Here is a 21,102-nt window from a genome sequence, read left to right on the forward strand (position 1 = left end):
TGAGATGCTGGTGCAAACCTGACCATGGCAAGGAAGACTAGTGGAAATGCCTGGAGCCGCTACAGTCCTACAAAAGAAGCATGGGAAGGAAAGTGGGCGCCTCCCTCTTACATACCGTGTGAACTGCTTGCTCTCTTCGTGGACTTCCATTTCAGAGCTCTTGAACTCGTTCAGCTCCTTCCGGATGGCAGCCTAAATGGGGAAAAGTGGGGAGAAGTAGCCCTGTCAGTTCAGATCTGAGCACTTCCAGCCCAGACAGGTCCTACCCAATCATCAGGGTGTCCCAGCTTTGTATGTCTGCCTTATGTCTATTTCATCCTATCAGAAGCAACCCACCTTAGCCATTGTGCTGCACTTCCTCTTTGGATGTTCTGACCAGTAGCCAGGATCAAAGCACGAAAGGAAATAATCTCTCAGGAGACCAGAAGGGAGAGGGGAGGTGGGCTGGGGAGGTGGGGAAACAGCTGGCAGGAAACACTGGGTTTCTGGCAGCTTCATTACTTATGGGGGTTTCTGTATGGTTTATTTACTTACTCATTATTTTGGTTATGTAAGAATGCTTCCCCTGCTTTTCTAATGCATAAGCATCACTTAAGGCGGCTTCCAACAAACAGAACATTTCATATCACACTCCAATATCAAGACAAAACACCCTGCGATATAGTGTATAACACAGACAAGGAAGTACAGATAGAATAATCACTTCCAACAGAACATTGTTGCCCAGTTTTCATGCAGCCCCCGAGAAGGCACTCACTCTTGCCCAGCAAACAAGCCCCCCCTATCAAAGAGCCTCTTCAACAGATGCAGACACATGGACCTATAAAATAGGTGGTGCTTCTTTGTGTAGGTGTATCAGACTGTTATATATTTATATCTATCAGACTATTATCAGTACTTTTGTGGTCATCATGGCATTTGGTTCCCCCTTTGCAATATAGCACAGGAAACCTCATTATGCAGGGGCGGGTGAACGGATGGTGCTGCAAAAGGCATGAAACACAGCCAGAAATGGAGGCAGCAAGGAGGATGTTTCTCACTGCCCAGAGGATGAGGAACAGAACAAACCCCTTGAAAGTTTGCACATAGGCAAGGCTCAACTTATATGATGATGAAGAACATGGTGGTGAAATATAGCACTCTCCCCATGTGTATGGCACTGTTGCAGAGCACAAGAGAGCAGGAGGTTCCTTGAGAAGTTAAAAAGCTAGTATCTTACATAGGTGAGCAAACAGAGAACTGCAAACAGACACAGGCAGGGGTGGGACGTGTATTTACTTCAGATGCACATACCTGAACCTAAGAAGAGCCTGCTGACCTGGCCAAAGGCTCATCTAATTCAACATCCTGCTTTCATAGTGGCCGACCAGATGCCTATGGGAAGCCAGTAAGCAGGATCTGAACTCAACTGTACTCTCCCCTCTTGCGGTTTCCCGCATCTGGCATTCAGAAGCCTACTGCCGCTGACTGTGGAGCTTTGATGGGAAGTAGGAATGAGGAACCTGTGTCTCTCCAGATGTTCTTGGACTATAATTTCCATCACCCCTGATCACTAGCCACATTGTCTTGGTCTGAAGGGGGCTGGAGTGCAACAACATCTGGAGGTCCAAAGGTTCAGCAGAACAGGAAGGCAGAGCAGAAGGCACACAGCCACAAAACACACACTGTGGTTTCATTACTGCAGGGACGACAGACATTGCAGAAAAGGTGGGTCTTGAAGGAAATGGCAGGTGATGTCATACAAGTATTCTGAAAGGCAGCCCCAGTCTGTAAGGTGCAGATGAATCCGTTTGAGAAGACAGGAGGCCTTGGACATCTGAGGGTGGCAGAGATGCATTGGGACAGGGGTGTGGAGAGACAGGCTGGGCAGAGAGAGCATTTGCCTTTCTCACCTTGTCAGCAGGGGTTAATTTGGTCCATGGCTTGTCTGCTCGCCTGTCGTAGTCCTGGGCATCTGTTACCTCCACATATTCATTAAACCTCAGGATCTTCCTTGCCTGCAGTTCAGCCACAGTAGGCCTTTGACTAAGCTAAAAGGCAGAGAGAGAGAGAGAGAGAGAGAGAGAGAGAGAGAGAGAGAGAGAGAGAGAGAGAGAGAGAGAAATTGTGACTTGCAAGTGAAATCAGGTGGTCTGCTTCACAAGGCTAAAGTGGATCCTGGCACAAGCGTTGCACTAATCCAGTATCACAAGTCTTAGCGTGGCAGCACTGCATATCCAGGTAGTTGCTCCAGTCCAGTGACTTGTGGGTTGCCTTGGTGCATCTGTCCTGTGCAAAGCCTCCCAATAATCAGATATGGAAAGAGGAAGTGGGGTGTATGGACAGGGTGGGTGAGTGGTTTTGTGAAAACTCATTTAAGTCAACAAAACCAAAGATGCCTCTTGCTTTGCAAAATAAGGATTAACCCAAAACAAAACCATGAGGAGCAAATGTCACCTCCCAGGCATAATCCTGGTGTGCTGACTGGCTTCCACTAGTGCAGCTGGTACAGAAGGAAATGTGAACAAAGTCATTTGTTAGGGCAACTCAGTATGGTTGGGGTTTTTCCCCTATCTTTTTTTTAAAATAGAAATTGGAGACCTGGATTAATTACATCTGGGACATGGCTCTCTCCGATCACCTTATACAGAGAAGGAGAGCTATTGGGGTGTCTCAAAAAGGGGTAGGTTTGAGGTGGTCTGCTTTCTGCTCTTCTCCTTCAGAAATATGGGGCAGCCTACTCTGTAGACTCTCAGGCTCCACTGTGCAGAGGCCATGTGGGAGTTCGTGGAAAATGGGGTAATGCATGAGGTGCAGGATCCTTGCCACAAGATGACTCTTCACATGCAGGAGAGCAGTGTTTACAATATTACATTGGTGGATACTTTCCCCTACTTCTGCGCTGTGCTTTGACTAAGTTTGTAAATGAAATAACTTTGAGCGGTTTTCTTTGTTGTTTGTAATGTTTAATGAAACTTTTTTAAAAAATTAAAAAATATATTAATAAAGCAGTACAAAATTCCCAGCAGCCCGTAATGCTCCAATACCTTTCTGGTGAGCCTGCGCTTTATTTCCCTTTTTTCAGCTTGCCGGTCAGCCTCATTTTTTTCTGTGAAAGAGAAAAATAATTGATGATGTCTGGAACTTCTCTTTCCTCCCAACATAATTTAGCATTAACAAATAAAATGTTGCAGTTATTGATCTATGAATGGTACACACCTGTTGATCAAGTGCTTCTACAGATTTGGTCTCCTGCATGAAGGAGGTGTTAGGAACTTGGTGTGTATGCGTGTATTTGACATTATATAAAGGTAATATGGGTGACCATCCACACCCAGCAAAATTCCTTACAGACCCTCCATGCAAAAAGCTGTTCCCTTGAAAACAATGTGATCCACTGATTTTACTTTAGACCACTCATTCCCAGCACAAAACAGTTTATTAAATGACTCTGGATAAATCCAAGCAGAGGAAACCAACTATGACCTGACAATCCCTCACTAGAATTGCGGAAGAAGAATAGCATTTATTGCCTTAGTCCACAGAACGTAGCAGCATGACATTACAGTGGAACCTTGTGTTACACACAGGATCTGTTCTGGAGGTCCGTTCGTAACACGGAACTGACGCACGCTGAAGCACTGCATCTGTGCACGTGCACAGCACAATTTAGCGCTTCTGTGCATGCGAGAGCAGCAAAACCTGGAAGTAACCCGTTCCGGTACTTCCGCGTTGCCGTGGGACGCAACACGAAAACACGTAACCTGAAGCAGATGCTACATGAGGTATGACTGTACTGAAATGCTTCTTCTACACAGGACCTATCCCTGAAGAGTTTAGAAACTTCAACTGGTGTAGAACACGGCGGTTTGATTTCCTGCTTGGCCCCACCCCACCCTCCAGGAATCATGTTATTCCCACATCGCTGAAAATCTAAATTGGCTGTCAATGTGTTCCTGGATCCAGTTTACGGAGTTTGGAGTTTGTTTTACATTTAAAGTCCTATGGACTGGGCTCCTATGGCCTTCTCCACGTGTCCTCCTCCTTAGGTTATCTGGGGAAGACTCACTCGTGTGCTGTATCCCTCTTGGCTCAGGTTGGAAGCCTTAGCGGGTATGGCTTTTTCTATGGGGCTAGAGCCATGGCTGTGGATCTCTCAGCTCAGAAAAGTGCTGCTGGAAGGAATTTTTTTATTTTGTTTTGACTACGTCAGACCAACACGGCTACCTACTTGTAGCTCAGAACATGAATTTAAAAACAGATACAGCTAAAAACAACCACCACCCACCAGTTATAAATATTTTTTTAAAAGCAGGCCGCCATATTAAAACAGCATTGCATATTAAAACAGCACTCTTCCTCGTTTTCCTACAACAAAAGGCGGTTCTACCACCTGCAGTTGCCAAGGGGGAAGAGCTTGCCCTGTGCGCTATTCATTAGTTGCAATCCAGATCACCTATTGCAGCCTATGGTCTGCTGGAAATTCAAATGAAACTTTCCATGCAAATCACAGGTACGGTAGCAAGAATGCTGCACGGCAGGAATAGCAAGCAACACTGCAGCAGGACAGTGTTTGGGACAGCAGCCAAGGGAGAATGCCTCGGAGCCAGAGTGCTGTAGAAATGATCTGAATACTCCTTAGAAAATAAGCACATGGAGAAGCTTCTACTTACGTTGAAGTATATTCCTTTGCTCCAATTCCTCTGCTGTTGGTCTCTGACTTAATCGCCTAATTTAAGAGTAAGCAGGGGCAGAAAGGCAAATCACAAGTGCATCCTTTTAGGACAAAAGCACAAAACTCTGACACCGACTACAAGAAAACTTGTGGCTTTCCCCATCTTTCTTTGCACTAAGGTAGTTTGCACGTAACCATGGTTTAGCACAATGTGGAGGAGCCCCAATGAGCCCGAGTAAAGTGTTAGGCTCACACACACTGCTCTTTTCCTGTATGGCTCTAGAACAGCAAAGATGGTTATATTTTATTCCTGTTTTACTGTATTTTGTATTTCGTTGCCTTGTATTTACATTACTGCGGATAGTGACTTTTGAGTACCATTCAGTGGAAAAGCAGGATATAAAACGCAAGAAATAAATGCATACTTAAACAGCAGCATGTCTGAATGGCTTTGATTTCAGGAAGCAGAGAAAGTGCCCTGCTGCTTCCAGTGCTGGCAGGCCAGATGTGCAAGATCTGCCTAGGACCGCAGCTGGATGGGTGGCTGTGTTTAGTACAAATTCAGAGAGGAAAATGGCACCTACCTGGGACATTTCCCACGCAATCCCTAACTGGGCCCTTTTGCACACTTCCTTCTGCCTTCCTACCTGATCAGTGTTGTCCCAATCTGCTGGCGGATTTCCTGCCACTCTTCCTTGCTCTTCCGAGGAAATGTGGTGTTCTCTTCTGGTAGCTCCTGCCTGGGAGCCATGTTGCCCAGTTTCATGGCTAGGGTATCTTTTCTCCTGACTTTGTTGGCTAGTGCAGCTTTGGAAAGAGAGAAAGGAAAGGAGATCTTGTCACAAAGCAAGCAGAGTGGCTGACCACCAGCCAGCTGTACCCTCACTTTCAGATCGCATTACCATTTTGCTTGCAGTTGCAGCATGGATAAGTCACAAAGCAGGAGAAATGTGCCACTGCACTGCAGCAAAGGAGCACCTGTCTCCTAATGCAAAGCATTTTTGATCTAGCACCTCAGGGCCAAAGTATATGTGACATAACTTTTATGTATGTTGCTTAAACACACACACACACACACACACACACACACACACACACACACACACTGCATTAGCTGCAGGAAAGGGCCCTGATCATTAATGGGGTCACAGCAAGTGTGGGGAAGGAGAGGTGCACTGTTTATTCTGGGTCTTGAAGAGGCTTCCAAAGAAATATATACAGGACTTAAAATATGAATTAAACCTCAAAAGTGCTTAAACCCCCTGGATCTTTAAACTAATAACACCAGATTTTTTTTAAATAGCAGAGCAGCATTTGTAAATAAAAAGAGGTGTCTGAAACTCAGCAAGGGCAGTGGCCTGTCTGACTTCTAGTGGGAGGGAGTTCCACAGAGTTGGGCCCACAGCACTGAAGGGAGTGCCTTTAACCTTTTCCTCTCCTGCTGTGGATGTGAGGTAAACACCCCCCTTGAAGTTAGTGTTGTCACTGGAGAAGAGGAAAAACACACGATGACATCAAAGAGGGGTTCCCTGCCCCCAAGGCAAACAGCACCTGTCCCAAAGAAGGGAAAGGGTTAAATTCTCCCCTGCATTTTAGTGGCCCTCTCTGGAGTTAGTTCTGTCCAAAAGTGAGAGCCTTACTGTTATGGCTGTCATCTTCTTCATCCTCTTCCTCCTCCTCCTCCTTATAAAGAATAGGTCCCTCGGAGTCTGAGTCGCTTGGACCCTCCTCTTCATCCTGTACTGTCTGGAGGATGAGCCTGGGAATGACCGTAACAGTGGGAGACTCTCCAATGTAAACATGGGAATTGGAATGATGCACATCCTCTTGGACACCTTCCTCCTCTTCATCATCGTCTGGACTAACAGAAAGGCACACAATTGTGATTTTTAAAACAAAACACTCCAGGTCAGCCTTCTACAAGTGTGCAATTGCATGCATCAAGGTTTTTGTTCCCTTCCCTTGGCCTTGATTCAGTAGAATATTATGGTTACACTTCATGATTCCTTTCTGACCTCGATACCTGAAGAGCAATTAACCGCCAGTGGGTTCTCCAACCTGGTGCCCTCCAGATGTTTGGGACTGCAATTGTCATGTGCACCAGCAGGAAGGAGGGACAGCAAGCTGCCCACAACTCTGGCAACCATTTCCCCCTGCAATGACTAGTCAATGTGTATTACACAGAACATGCAAACTATGTTTACAGATTTCATACTGCCTGCCAAGCTCTATTTTCAGGGCTCAGAGTGCTGGATATTAAAATCACGCCCCCACTTGTGAACACCTTAAAAAGCTGTTATAATTATAATTAATTAATTAATTACTTAATTAACTTTGTATAGTGCTCTTCATCCATAGATCCCAGGGCGGTTTACAACATAAAATTACAATATAAAACCACAAAATGCGTAATAAAAATGAGAACAGCAACCAATAATCCCCGTTCCACAACACATTTAAAAGGGCACTGGATGTCAATCAGCCCAAGGCCTGGTTGAAGAGGCAGAAGTTATCCTTCATGCCACGTAAAACAAACATCCAGAAGCTGCTTAGGACTGAACAGCCCAAGAAAGACTATACCTAGGCAAGTTAATACAATCGTACCTTGGTTGTCGAATGCCTTGGTACTCATACATTTTGGCTCCCAAACGCCGCAAACCTGGAAGCAAGTGTTCTGGTTTGCAAACGTTTTTCAGAAACCAAATGTCCGACGCAGCTTCCGCTTGAGTGCAGGAAGCTCCTGCAGCCAGTCGGAAGTTGCGCCTTGGTTTCTGAATGGTTTCGGGAGTCGAAAGGACTCCTGGAACGAATTAAGTTCGAGAACCAAGGTACGACTGTAGTAGTAATAATAATAATAATACCAAGTTGAGAATTAAGGATTTTTGTGCTCTTGCATCACAAACTTCTTTGTGTGCCTCCCCATTTGTGGTATGTACTCCCCATGAAAGTTCTGCTGGCACCTTCATTATTATACACCTTTTGGCACTAGGAAAAACCTTCCTTTTCAACCAAGCCTTTGGCTGATTAATATTATACAGCCTTTAAAACGTGCTTGTGAGAGGGGAGTGGGGTTATTGTTTTATTATTTCTGTTTTAACTATCTATTTGTGCTTTTAACTTGCTTTTAACTTTAACTTTGTGCTTTTAACTTTAACTAGGATCTTTGGAACTGCCCTAAGATCTTTCAATGAAGGGCGGTATATAAATCTAATAAATAAAAATAACTAAATCAGAGTTCAGAAATAGCCTATTTCAATAAAGTGTTGGGCACGCAGCGGTTGAGAGACTTGGAGTGGGAAATAAAAGGACAAAGCCCAAACGGACTGCACAGAGCTCCACACCAGCAATTTCAAGTGGGACTCACACTTTCAGCATCTCAATAGTAACCGGCAGCGACTTCGTTCTGCCCAGGGTCCCGTTGTCGTCATAGGAGCCTTCAGTCTCAAAGAGCAGCGAGTGTGCCCTGTGTGAGCCTTCGGCTGGCGGCGTTGATGGCAGGGGGCTCGCCAGTGCCTGCTGGATGCGGATGTGGAGTGGGAGTGGGGGCAGCCGCGAAGGCATCCGAGGCTCTCCAAAGCCCTGCTCGGCCATCCTCTTGCATGCATCCAGCACAGAGAGCCCTTCCTGTGGGGTTTCCACCCGCAGTTCGGAGGGAAGGGGAGGCTCTGCCCCAGGGGTGGAGGAAGGCGAAGGGACATGGGCAGGTTCTGGAGGAATGTGCGAAGGCAGAGGTGGTGAAGGAGAAGGGGGCGGGTGAGGTGGCAGCATGTGCGCAGGTATCGAGGAAGGGTAGGACGACCTGTCATTAGGCGACTTGGGAGCAGCAGCCGATTCAAGGGATGAAGGCAAGTTTAATGGGATGCCTCTCTTGGGAGGCAAAGGCGGAGAAGGCTTAGACAAAGCTGTGCCGCTACTGATCGCTTGAGTCAATTCAGCTAGAAGAGAAGAGAGGAACACTTGTTAGGTATGGTTACAGCAAGCATCCCAGATCACACAAAGGGTACCCAGACCAGGCAAATTCCGGAGAGAGGCAGGACCTTTCCATGCCTTCAGCCCTTACCCCAATGGAAAACAATTTGCCAGGTACCTACAGGTCATTGGCAGACAAATGGGGCAGAGAGTCAGCAAGGTCGAAGGGATAATGAATGGAAAGTTTTATTTCTCCTACTCATCCTTTTATTGATGGCTTTTTCTTCTTTTCTTGCCTCATATATTTAGGTCTGCTGTTTACACACTGTTAATTTACAGGGTTTGGCTGTTAATGTTTTGCTAGCTTAGTTAACCAAGTCATTATTTATTCAACTAGGGTTTCTTAAACTATGGTTTGTTTGATCGATCAACTGAATGCTGCTCGGTGGCTTAATTATGTTTACTGCAAACAAACCACAATCTAAAATCATGTTCCATTGTTGACTTGCAAACCTTAGTTTACTTTAATGACAGTTTGGCACTAGATGCAAAACCACCACCCTTCAGTAACCATGGTTTGTTTGCCTCCCAAAACTAGGCAGCGTGTGGGAAACCTCTGGCCCTCTGGATGCTGCTGAACTATAACACCCATCATGCCTAGTTACTGGCCATGCTCGCTAGAGCTGATGGGAGCTGTAGTTTTGAAACATCCAGAGGGCCAAAGGTTTCCCACATCTGACCTAGATGCTCACTCAACTATAAAGCCACAAGGGGCAGGTGAAGCTGGAAAACAAAAGAAACTTTGGAGATACAGGCTATGGTTTCTTTTATCGTCTGTGGGGAAACTCCTGATAAACTTGTGGTCTGCTAAGGAAACCATGGCTTAAAGAAGCCTTCCCCAAGTTGGTGCTCTCCAGCTGTTTTGGACCACAGCCCCAGCCAAAACAGCTAAGCTGCCAGGTGACAGTTTTACACTAAAAAAGTGGGGTGTAAAGGCATTTAATAAATAAATAAAAATCATTAGATTTGGATCTGTGATCAAAGCCCTATTATAATTTTGGGATGTCACTCTCTCAGCCTCAGTTCCTCAACTCACCCCCATCTCAAAAGATTAAGAGAAATCAACAACCTGTATAGAAAAATGACAGCTTTAGATCCCACTCATACACGGAATACTGTACTGGATTTTTGCCTATTATTTTATAGCAAAGTAATTTCCAGTCCACAGGCCAATTTTGGCCCACAATGCTGTTTTCCCCAAACCACATCCACCCGCCCATCAACTGAAGTGGCTTGTTACATCAGCTGCTGATGGGCACGATGACAGGATATACCTACACTGGATGTGTGATCCTGTTCAGAGCAGGGAACAAGATAATGCAGCCAAGGCTGCAGGATTTAATCCCTGCTCATCTTTCATTCATAAATATTATCTTAGCCCTTTGTTTTCTGCCTCTCGTGGGGCTTTCTTGATCACATCAAGCTCTATAGCAAAAGCTCAAATTGTGACATGTTCCTCCCTGTGGCAGCCCAAACAGGTTCTAGGGGAAGGACAGGCTACACCCTACTACTCTCGTACCCTTTTTTCTCCCTTTTACATATGTATTGACTTAACCAGAAGATTTCATACACATCTGATTCACCACATCAATATTCTAACATGGATGCCTGCATACTTCATATTAACATGGGAGGCTGGGTCACCTCCTCGCTTACTGTGTTGTCTGATGGCTCCAGGGGTCAACAGAGCAGCTCCCTGGTTTCTGCTTTTAGTAAAAAGTGTTTTTGTTCCCTAGAGTTTCATCCACAAGTGTGCCATGTTTATTTCCATGGGATTAGGCGAGTCCTCTTTGTATTATCTGAGTCAGTCGTCCCAAACTTGGTGCCTTCTAGATGTCGCTAGACTCCCACTCTTTTCAGTCCTGTTCAGCATGACCAGTGGGCCGGGGTGTTAGGAGCTGGAGTCTAACAACATCTGGAGAGTCACATGCTTCAGGAAGCCTGATCAAAACTATACCTACAGACCAATCCATTTCTGTCTCTGGAGTTCTACTTCCATGCATTCCCCAACACACACACACACACACACACAGCCCAAGTCCCTTCTCATTGCTTTATATTTATGCTCTCCGCTTCATATGAGATTGTAAGGTAGGGCTCTACAAGTGATACAGTATAGAATTTCTTGCTATCATTACCTTGTTTGTCAAAAACAAAAGGCACACTACACCTTACAATCTGAGTACGGTACATGTGCATTCAGAGTAGGATTGCGAAATCTACCACACACTCCCACTGCGAATTCTCAGCAGGTGAGCAGGAACAGGTGCAGTCTTGGAAGATCTGTTTACGTTTCACCCCTCCTTCTCCCCACACCCTCAAACCGCAGGTATTGCATAGCCCTTCCCTATATACTGCCAGGCTGTGAGTGCTACAGACATTCTTTCCTAAAAGCTTATGGCAACCTGCTCTTCTTGGTTATATTCCCTTGCCTTCCTTCCTTCATGGCATTCCATTTCTAACAGCCCAGGTGAGTGGCTTCGTTGGTATACCTTTGAACTATGTTAAGAGACACACTGCAAAATACAGCACTGGCTTGGGCCGCATATTCCCCACCTATCCTTTACAATATATGAAGCAACCACAAAAAAGTTTTGCTTCAGAGAAGTAAGAGTTCTAAAACCTGACCAGCATCTAGAGGGGAGGAACAGCTAGAAATCCATGAACAGCTGTAGACTTGTGGGATGAGCAATACACAAGTACACACGCCTACATGCATGCAGTACTGTCTTACTACATGTTCATGCTTGGCCTGTGATGAGCTGTGCTGTGTACACTGCACATTTCCACAAGCTTATGCCACAGATCCTTGCTGTTTCGAATGGGAGTTACCAGGAGCATCGCAGAAAAGGTAGGACAATTAACTAATTAACTGAAATGTCGAAGAAGCACTGAAGAGTCTAAATCACAGAACAGTCCTGCTCATGGTGGCCATTCCAAAAGAACATCAAACTTCACAGCCAATTAAAGACATATATTATTCCTGATGTTACCCAGGAGGGTAACCTATTGAAGAACAAAGGCTCGAGAGTTTAGGACTGTCTTTCTGTCTCTTTCTCTCACACATGCAAACTTCTTTATGATGGTCTTATATGCTCCAAGTTCTAGTGCTGTGTCTTTGGAAAAGTCTCCTAAGGTACTTGCAACAGAGGTATAAGAAGAAAGGAAAGTGGCATAAGGAGGCCTAGCAAAGGAAGAGAAAGGAATAAGAGACTGTGTAGAGTGTGAATGCAAACCAGGTCCATTCAGAAAAATAAAAGATCCAGAGCGTGTGTGCCATGATCCACTCCCAATTGGTAACAAAGAGACAAGAGTGAAACAATTATTTCCTGTATCTCAGCATAACACTTCATGCATTTGATGAAGTAGCCCTTGTAGACTTATACCACAATAAATGTGCTAATCTAAGGACAAGTACAGACATTAAAAAGCAAAATAAAAATGTGGAAAACTGAGTGATTATTACGTATATTATTATTATTATTATTTTGGTGCTTTGTCTTCAGACTTTGCCCCATCCACACTGAGCTCGCATCAATTACGACTGCAGTAAGAATCAAGGAGGGGCCTGGAGATGGAACAAGGCACATTGCATACACAAAGAAGAGCAACTTACCTATTAAGGGGTTGCTATTCCGATTCATTGGCTTGGGAGGTGGAACAGGGGGTTGCTTGGCTGGTGCTGCTGTGGTAACATTTGTAGCAGCAGTAGTGCGAGCATTTGTGAAAGCAGAGGGCACAGTCCGAGGGGCTGGGGAGGGAGCAGTGGAAAAATTAACCCCTTTCGCTGTGCTGGTGACAGCCGCAACTGTGGAGGGAGGCATAGTCCTTGCGGTGCTGCTGGGAGGGCCAAGATCCCTCGCCTGCATGTTGCTCGTTTCCTGAGAGGAGGATGACAAAGGTCGTTTTGGGGGGAGCAGAGGCTGTTTAGGAGCATGAGAATCATGATGGTGGTGGTGCTCCACTTCTGAATTGGGATGGCCGTCCAAGGTTCCTGCAATGAAACGTATTTTGCTTTGGTTTTCAGCGACATTATGACAATACCTAGAAAAGAACATCTCTTCTCAGGGTAGCTCTCTGTTTGATCATTTTATGGAGCATCATTAAAGGGAGCCAAACCTTTTAAAAGTACTGTTATCTGCCCACTTGACATAAACCCCTGAGCTTCCTTACATACGTGAAAGAGAGGGTTGTGGCATCTTAGAGACTAATTCATCTTTCTGCTGAGTATGAAGGTTTGGACCAGAACTTACTTCCTATATAACACGGACCTTCTGCCTCTAATGTAGCTTTCTCGCCTGGTATCCTCCAGATATTTTGGATTCCAACTCTCACCAGCTCCAGCAAGCACAGCCAAAGCATCTATCAGCTGGGGGGGAAGATTAGTGCTCACAAAAGCATTGGCCACTGTAAACCAGCTGGCCTTAAGGTGTCTCACACCACTCTCTTTGGGTGGCTACAAGCCAAGAGCATATCCAGACAGTATGTTTTGCACTCATGATTGGGCACAGCAGCTGAAGGTTCCTACCCATGACACCTCCAGCACAGGGAGCCTAAAAAGCCACCACAGGCTACATAGACACCACAGTCCATACTGGTTTCTGCCAGCCATGCCAACCAGTAATCGTCAGCATAATGTTTATGACCTTGCACGTCTCTATGTGTGATACAGATCAAAACCAGCAACAGTTTCCCAATTCCTGTATTTAGAGCGAGGAAACTGTGCCCCTCCATACACTGTTGGACTCCATGATCCCTGACCATTGGCTATGTTGCCTGGGGATGATGGGAGAGGGAATCCATCAACATCTGGAGGGCCTGAAGCTTCTCCATCCCTGACTTAGAACCTTAAAAGGGATATCCTGAAATTTAAGCATTTATGAAAACCAGTGATTAGTATTATATAATATGCTAACCCTAGCTATGCTTTGCTCCACTTCATAACATCCCAGGAGTCCCTTCAGGCACTCCTTACATGCATATATAAACTCACACCCTGCCATCACCAACATTTTGCTACTGTAAATATGAACAAGAGAAGAGGTTGATTAAACTAAGAGAAAACATGGTGAAGTTAATGTAAGAACAGCCTGTTGGACCAGACAATCAAGTCTAGCATCCTGGTCTCATAGTGGCCCATTAATTGACTCTGAGAAGTTCACCAGCTGGATTTAAAGACAATAGCCGTCTTACACTGTTGCCTCCCAGCAGCCAATCTTCAAAGTTCATGCACTGGTTTACTTCAAAAATGGATTACTGCAATGCTCTCTATGTAAAGCTTCTCTTGCACTTGATCTGGAACCTGCCGTTAGTGTAGAATGCTGCAGCACAATTGCTGGCAGGAGTGAGACCCGGTCAGCAAATAACACATTGGTTCATAGACTTGCACTGGTTGCTGATCTGCTCCCAGGCCAAGTTCAAGGAGTTACTGTTAGTATACCCAGCCTGTAACAGGTTGGGAACAGCTTACCTGCAAGATCCCCTTACCCTACATATACCCATTCAACAGCCTCAATCTGCAGAACTGGCATTGTTACAGACACTTTTAGAAAAAGCAAACCATTTTTATGAACTCTGATGGAAACATTTGTAACCTTCCCTTCCCACTTTTTGCTTTTTAGCCACACTGCAACAAAGGGAGCCAGGAGGTGGCAGTAATACAATCTCCAAGATAGGGGATCATGGGCTGGACAAGCAGTTTTGCCTGAAGTTACAGGCAAGACAGAAGCTGCAGGGCAAAAATGTAAGGAAAGAATTGAGGGAGAAGCAGCAGTGTGTTATGGCAAGGGGGGGAAATGCCAGTGTGGCAACAGGACAAGAAGAGGGAACCTGCAGCCCTCCATATGTTGCTGGACTACAAGTCCCCTCATGCAAGATCATTTGTAATGCTGGTCAGAGCTGATGGGAGTTGAAGTCCCTGACATCTGAAGAGCTAAAGGTTTTCCCCAGCAATAGGAGATGTGAGTGAGTGTTGTAAAAAGGAGGAGGCTCGGGCACAAAAACAACAGACCCTGCATCTCCTGTGGTCACAGTCATACAAAACAAGGCGTTGGTTTGTTGTTTGGCAGCTCTGGGATCAGCACAGCAAGCAAAGTTTGCAAAGTGTCAACCTCACAAGTGATATCTTCTTACAGCTACTAGGAGAAAAGAACCCCTTTCTTTTGCATGGATACAATCACACTGTGAAATTGTGTCTGTTTCTACGACATCAAGATTCTAGTCTTCATGGTTGCTTCACATTTGCCTGGATTAACGGTTGCTGTTTTGTGGCCTGTTTCTACATGGCACATTTTTTGGAATGTTTTTCGGTTTCGTGTTCAAAATTAAAAATTGTTTGTAAGCTGCCATCATATGAGATGGAAAGGGCTTAAAACTAGTAAGTCCCTCCACTTACAAGAAAACAGGAAGCAACTTTAAGCTGATTCAGATCTTTGGTTCCTCCAGTTCAGTATTGTCTACACTGGCTGGAAGTGGCTCTCTAGGGTTTCAGACAGGGGGTTTCTCCCACCTCTGCCTGGAGAGGCCAGGGATTGAACTGGGGACCTTCTGCCCCAGGGTCACCACTGACCCTTCCCCAATGAAACAGCAGTGGAATTAGGTGATTTTAAACTCTGGATTTTGTGGTTTTATTGGGGGAGCCCTCTTTAAAAGGCAATGCAGATTGCTTCAGAATGTATTTAGCCAGACCTGCTGCATTTGGGGACCCTCCTGCTCATTCTGCTAAGTGAATGCTAAGCACTGGACTTTTACCTCCGGCCCCAGTCCTGCCTTTATGGCACCACAGACTTGAAGAGCATTCTAAAAGTGCTGAGTTTTAGCAAAGAGGGCCTCTTCCTAGTAGTCAGGAAAAGGATCCTATGCACTGTTCTCAGTTTCCACCCAACAGTTCCAAAGAACTCTGATTATGCATTAAACCATTGTCCCTGGAAAGGGGTGGGGACGGGGAAGCTGCATTGGAAAGTCTTTGCAGTTATTTATGGGCTGTTTGTTAGAGGAAACATAAAAGGTTTCTTCAAATTTCCAAACTAGAGTTCAAGGTGAAGGCTGGCACCCACCAGCAAAGCGTGGGCAGGAGGAGACAGAACGTCTGATAATAAGAGAGATAAATTGGGTGGGGCTAACCCTCTGGAAGTGAAGGTGTGAGTCGCTTTGTTAGAAACTTGTGTGAGAATGAGGAAATCTTCAAGGGTGGGTGTGCTCCACAGGAGAGACCCCAAACTGGTATTTTCACAATGAAAGCCTGTTAATGAAAAACACTTCTCAGAGAGCCACCACTCCTGCATCCCGGTTTCTCACCTTGTGATTTCTTCAGCTCCTCTAATGGAACAGGCTTCTTAAGGCTTGTTCTTTTTCCAGTCTCTTCCTCCAGGTGTGCAAGGCTGACAATCCCAGAACCATCAATGGGGATAGTGTGTCCATTTTTCAAGGCATCGTGGCTGAGTTTGTCTGGCTCCTCCTCATCTGTTTTGGTTGTGGGGTGGGGTGGGGGGAGATTAAATAAATAAATGTTAAGGAAAGCACAGGCCTGAAGATCAAGGCAGAAAATTGGCCAGGAAGGAAAAGGTGCACATACCATGTAGCAACAAGCCTGCCAGAAAAACACAGAGTCTGCAGGTGGTGGCTGAGGATTAAATATGGGTGGCTAGGATTTAAAGAAAGAAGGCCCCTTTGAATATGCCTTAGCTGAGATTCCTGCATTGCAAGGGGTTGGACTAGATTACCCTTGAGCTCCCTTCCAACTCTACAATTCTATGATTCTTTGATAATATCTTCAAGTAAAAAGGATTGATGAGTGGCGTTGTTAAGGTAAAACAACATCTGGTCCATTTGTCATGACACAGATGGGGGAATCCCAAGTATAGCAGCTGGGCAGCCCTTCTTGTTTTCTAGCACATTTTTCTTCAACACTGTCAAAAGGCTGAGGGACCTATTTATTTAGACCTGACATGGCAAGCTTACAGAGGAATGCAGTCACTCTGCAACTGATGGAGCTATACAGCCTAGGAGCTTTCATCTATTCTAATTAAACACCAGAGAAACTCAGAGACAGCAGCCAGCAACACCAAAGAATTCATAAGGTGCCTTTAGCCTTGACAAAGGTGGGAAGCTCTGGTTTCAACAACTGGAGTCCAAAGCTTGAGTTTTCCCTGTTAGTGTTATTTTCATTAGAAAAGAGCAAAGAGTCCACTGGATAGCTACAATAAAGATCTCCGATTCGAAGAGAATTAGACACAAAAGGTGGCATCCATTGTTAGCCATACTCAGAGTAGACCCATAGAAATTAATGAACATGGCTAACTTGGATTCATTAACATAGTTAGATACAACTCAAAGCTAGCAGGATGCGGCTTATTGGTTAAAGTATCAAAGTGGTCTAAGATACAGACATAAAGCATTATTTATTTTTAATTGATCTGTTTGTGTCAAGGTTCAAGCATTTGTGCACAAATCCACAAGAGTCTTGCAGGGATCTAATCTTTTCATTATTAATGGGGTCTAAATAGCAAGTTGTAGATTGATCAAAAGGCAAGCACCTGCCACCTCTTACTGGTTGGTTTGACAAAACATGGAAACTTTTAAGTTACAGGCAATATTTCAATCCAAATTAACATGCTCTGTTTCTAGAAAAATGTTTTCTATTTATTACATACGTAGACTTGGCAAAAAAAAATGCATAGAAGACCTTTGCATCCAAGTTCAATATTTATTTTGCACTGTGAGAGGAGATGAGGGAGCAAAGGGAAACGCTAAAAGAAACTGCTCAAGAAATGTAAACTTTGCAGCTCTTGAACTTCAAATGTACAAGCAGCAATGCTTATCTATTTTGTAGCCACTCTTAAAAAACACCTCTTAAAAATAAGTCAAATGGGGGAGGGGGGGACAGGAAAAGAAGTGCAAGACCTTGAATGCACAGTCACATAACACCGACTAGAAAAATACTTAATTTTATTCTGGTTTGGAGGGAACAAGTTTGCTCAATTGTTTTGCCAAATCATCAAGTCACATTTTTTTTACATCCAATGACATAGAACTGCACCCCAAGAGCACCTGTTCCCACACTGCTGCGTACACATCTGCCAGGGCCCTGTGTTGGAGATCCTTTTAACACGGTATTCTTAACGAAAACACCCTGAGGGTTGTGCTAGGAAGTAATATAGAGAGACTTGAATGAATAACGCTCCATATCTTCTCATGTATTGTGCTTAATTCTTCCTGCACTGTCACCATTTGGTGTAGTAGCCCAGGGCAAGGCCAGATTCAGAGGGTGGCAACACCAGGCCTTTGCTAGAGCAGCAGAAGGCCCGCCACTCGTATCAGTGCTACCTTTTCCACTTTGGAGAGTATCCCAGAAAATCACATGCAGCCCCAACAGCCTAACTACACGTTGGCATTAACATTTTGTATTTTTAAAAAGGAGCCCAATTGTCATCAAGATTGCACCGCATGGGGGAGGGAGGTTTAAGCCTGCCCTCCCTGGCCATAATATATGCGAAAGTCACCACATTCATTCTCTGCCAATATAAGGAGTTCTTTTCCCCCTGTTGCACCTGGTAAGATCTCCTTCCTGCACTTAAAAATAATAACAGCTGAAACTAACGCAGGAATTTTGCACATACCCCAAGCCAGAAAAATACATTTAAAAGAAGCAGTAAAGAGGGAGAGGAATAACAAAGTGTCAGTCATTCCGTCTAATGACAAGCAATATATTACTTTTTGGAGCACTGTTCTATTCGCCTCTCTTTCTTGGATCTTCTACTGTCTAATTATGCCAGCGACCGAGCAATGGCAGAAACAAGCCCCCAGTTCTCAAGGGGCTCCTCTTCTTACTCTACCTCCGATTTACCTCCTGACTCAATTTGTTCCAAGTTTGGTTTACTTTGGGCAATTGAGAGTGAGTTGTTGGAGTTTGCTTTTTAAAAAATCTGCCCCATTTAACATCACTTGTGCCTGGAACATTTTAAATGTTTTAAAAATTGTCTGCCGTAGTTCATCTTTATCTCTCAATGTACTTGTTACATTACACTACAATGTACCCTTGAAGCTCGCAAACATCAGTTGCTCAATCAACAGGTATACATACCGTGTTTCTCCAAAAATAAGACACCGTCTTATATTTATTTTTCCTCAAAAAAAACACACGGTGGCTTATTTTCAGGGGATGTCTTTTTTAAAAAAAATTAAGTATGGTACAGTTTAAACTGCCTATCACAATGGCTTATTTTCGGGGTATGTCTTATTTTCGGGGTATGGCTTATTTTAGGAGAAACAAGGTACCATAGCAACAATTTTTGTCATATACTGTTTCGAGTTTTCAGTTTTCTGTGGGGGTTGATTTGGGCTTTTCTGCCACGCCACCCACCACCCCGGTATTTTTTTCTGCTTCCAATTTCTCAGCATGCTTCAGTTTAAGGAGGAAATTAAGGCAGAAGTTCAGACAATTATCCTGGCAATATATAAAGGCAATGGCTTTTGATGCAATGCCCTACAAATGCAAAACAAAAAGCCTCTGACATATGATGGCTTCTAAAACTGAATGCTGATGTGAGAGAGTGAAGAAACGAGTAGTTCTTGTGAGGGATGGTGGATGCAATGAAATATGTTCTTTGAAGACTAAAACCTATATGAATGGGATAAAGGCATAGCTGCCAAGTTATCCCATTTTTTAAAGGGAAATTCCCTTATGCTGAATAGGCTTCCTCGTGAGAAAAGGGAAAACTTGGCAGCTATGGATAAAGGAGCACAGCAGTAGCTAGGAAAAGGATCTAGATAAGCTCAAGGTAGGAAGGAGCACTAACACCCTCCCACCTCTGAATTTGTGTAAATGTCCACAGAACCCACATCTGGAATTAAAGTTCTCCAAGGGACAGACAGGAAGCACAAGCTCCTTCACGCTCACTCATTAAGGCCCAGCCTTCTGCAACCTGGTGTCCTCTAGTTGTTGGCAGACTCTGACTTGCATTCACCCCAATCAGGATGCCCATGGGTCAGGGACGTGTAGTGAGTCATTTAAAAAACTGTTCTGCATTGCTTTTTAAACTTTTTTAATGTTACTGTATACCACCCTGATGTTTTGTGAGAGGGTTATATATAAAGGTGATGGACTCTCCTTCTTTGGTGGTTTTTAAGCAGAGGTTGGATGGCCATCTGTCGTGGATGCTTTAGCTGAGATTCCTGCATTGCTGGGGGTTGGACTAGATGACCCTTGGGGTACCTTCCAATTCTATGATTCTAAATACTTCAATAACTAAATGGAAGTTGTAGGCCAACAACATCTGGAGGACACAAAGTTGGAGAAAGCTGCCTAGGTTTTATTTTTGCGAGCTGGGAGGACTTCAAAAGCATGTTGCTGTCTCTCTTTCTTTTTTAAAAAAACACACACAGAGAGAGAAAGTTTATTCCTTCCGTAGAAAAAATAGTCCCTAAAACAAGGGGATTGAAACAAATCTGCCAAGCAGCTATACTGTTCTTAACTCTAAATTGTAGAGGTTCAAAGTTATTTTCAACCACCCATCAAGATATAAGAAGACTCATTCTAAAAATTTAGAAATTCCACTAAAATGGTTGTTCCCCTTCTCCAGCTATCATCCTCCTCAAACTGGATAACCAGAGGACACTCTGTGGTGCAGGAGGATAAGAGATTATGTGGATATGAAGTATAAAGGAAACTGGTCTTCTGTGGCTCCCACTTACAATTAGCCAGCTGTTGCCTAGGCACTCAAGTGTCTCTACAGCAGGGCTGAGAGCAAAACAACCAGAATCAGCAGCCTCTGTTCCAACAGCAAGGCTGATGTTATCTTTCTTCCCCTCCACCCGTCTCTTTTAGAGTCAGAAGGGAGGGCTAGGAAGGGAAGGGGGACTAAGCTCTCGTTCTATTGAGAACCTAAGAGGAAAGGGTATTTCCTTTGCTATCTTTTCCTGTGGGCAAGGCTGGATTAACTATTATGCTAAGGCCTCTACAGAGTACAGTTTAGTTTAATAGTTTGACTGCATGCAAAAAATGTGTCCAGCTTGCACCTTGCAAAATTCCCTACAGATCGGAACAGGGTGTCTTTCCCCCCTAGCACAAGGCAGAGGAGTACACTTCCTAGCTGGAAGAAAACAACACACTGAGCTTAGCCATCCTGAACTTTTTCCTGCAGAAGACTGCAAGGGTGAGGTGCAGTGGCGTTAGGGAAGCTGCGTTCATGGTGATGTATTGGTCTGCACAAGTTTTTTTTAGTGTAAAAATTATGGCAGATGAGAAACAAAGATCTGCAAGTGTGAGGAAAAGACTCCCAGAACATGACTTTGCTTAGCCCCCCTCCTGGCACTCTCCTTCAGCCTAGCCTAGAGGGAAAGAAGTCCAAGTTATTTGTACTCCAATTTGCTTCAGAACTTCCTGCTAGTAAAACGACAATTATTGCCATGCCGTAGCCAAGTAGCCACACTTAAGTAGGGACTTGTCTGAGCATCTGCTTTAGAATATAAAAAGCTGCCTG

General features: G+C 44.5%; 1 protein-coding gene across 10 annotated transcripts in view; it reads right to left on the minus strand.

The window, feature by feature from the left end:
- Window positions 1-21,102, minus strand: part of PHACTR4 (phosphatase and actin regulator 4) — an 89,783-nt gene that overhangs the window by 2,381 nt on the left and 66,300 nt on the right. For all 10 annotated transcript variants that reach the window (XM_088672376.1, XM_035116955.3, XM_060275774.2 and 7 more), the window contains 9 exons: window positions 15,920-16,084; window positions 12,240-12,617; window positions 8,019-8,589; window positions 6,295-6,515; window positions 5,302-5,461; window positions 4,653-4,708; window positions 3,027-3,088; window positions 1,893-2,030; window positions 116-192 (listed from right to left, as the gene is read on the minus strand). In XM_088672376.1, coding sequence (XP_088528502.1) covers window positions 116-192; window positions 1,893-2,030; window positions 3,027-3,088; window positions 4,653-4,708; window positions 5,302-5,461; window positions 6,295-6,515; window positions 8,019-8,589; window positions 12,240-12,617; window positions 15,920-16,084 — 1,828 coding nt within the window. The remainder of the gene's footprint in view (window positions 1-115; window positions 193-1,892; window positions 2,031-3,026; window positions 3,089-4,652; window positions 4,709-5,301; window positions 5,462-6,294; window positions 6,516-8,018; window positions 8,590-12,239; window positions 12,618-15,919; window positions 16,085-21,102) is intronic.

This window comes from Zootoca vivipara, chromosome 6, assembly GCF_965207765.1.
Source record: "Zootoca vivipara chromosome 6, rZooViv2.hap1.1, whole genome shotgun sequence".
Taxonomy (NCBI): domain Eukaryota; kingdom Metazoa; phylum Chordata; class Lepidosauria; order Squamata; family Lacertidae; genus Zootoca; species Zootoca vivipara.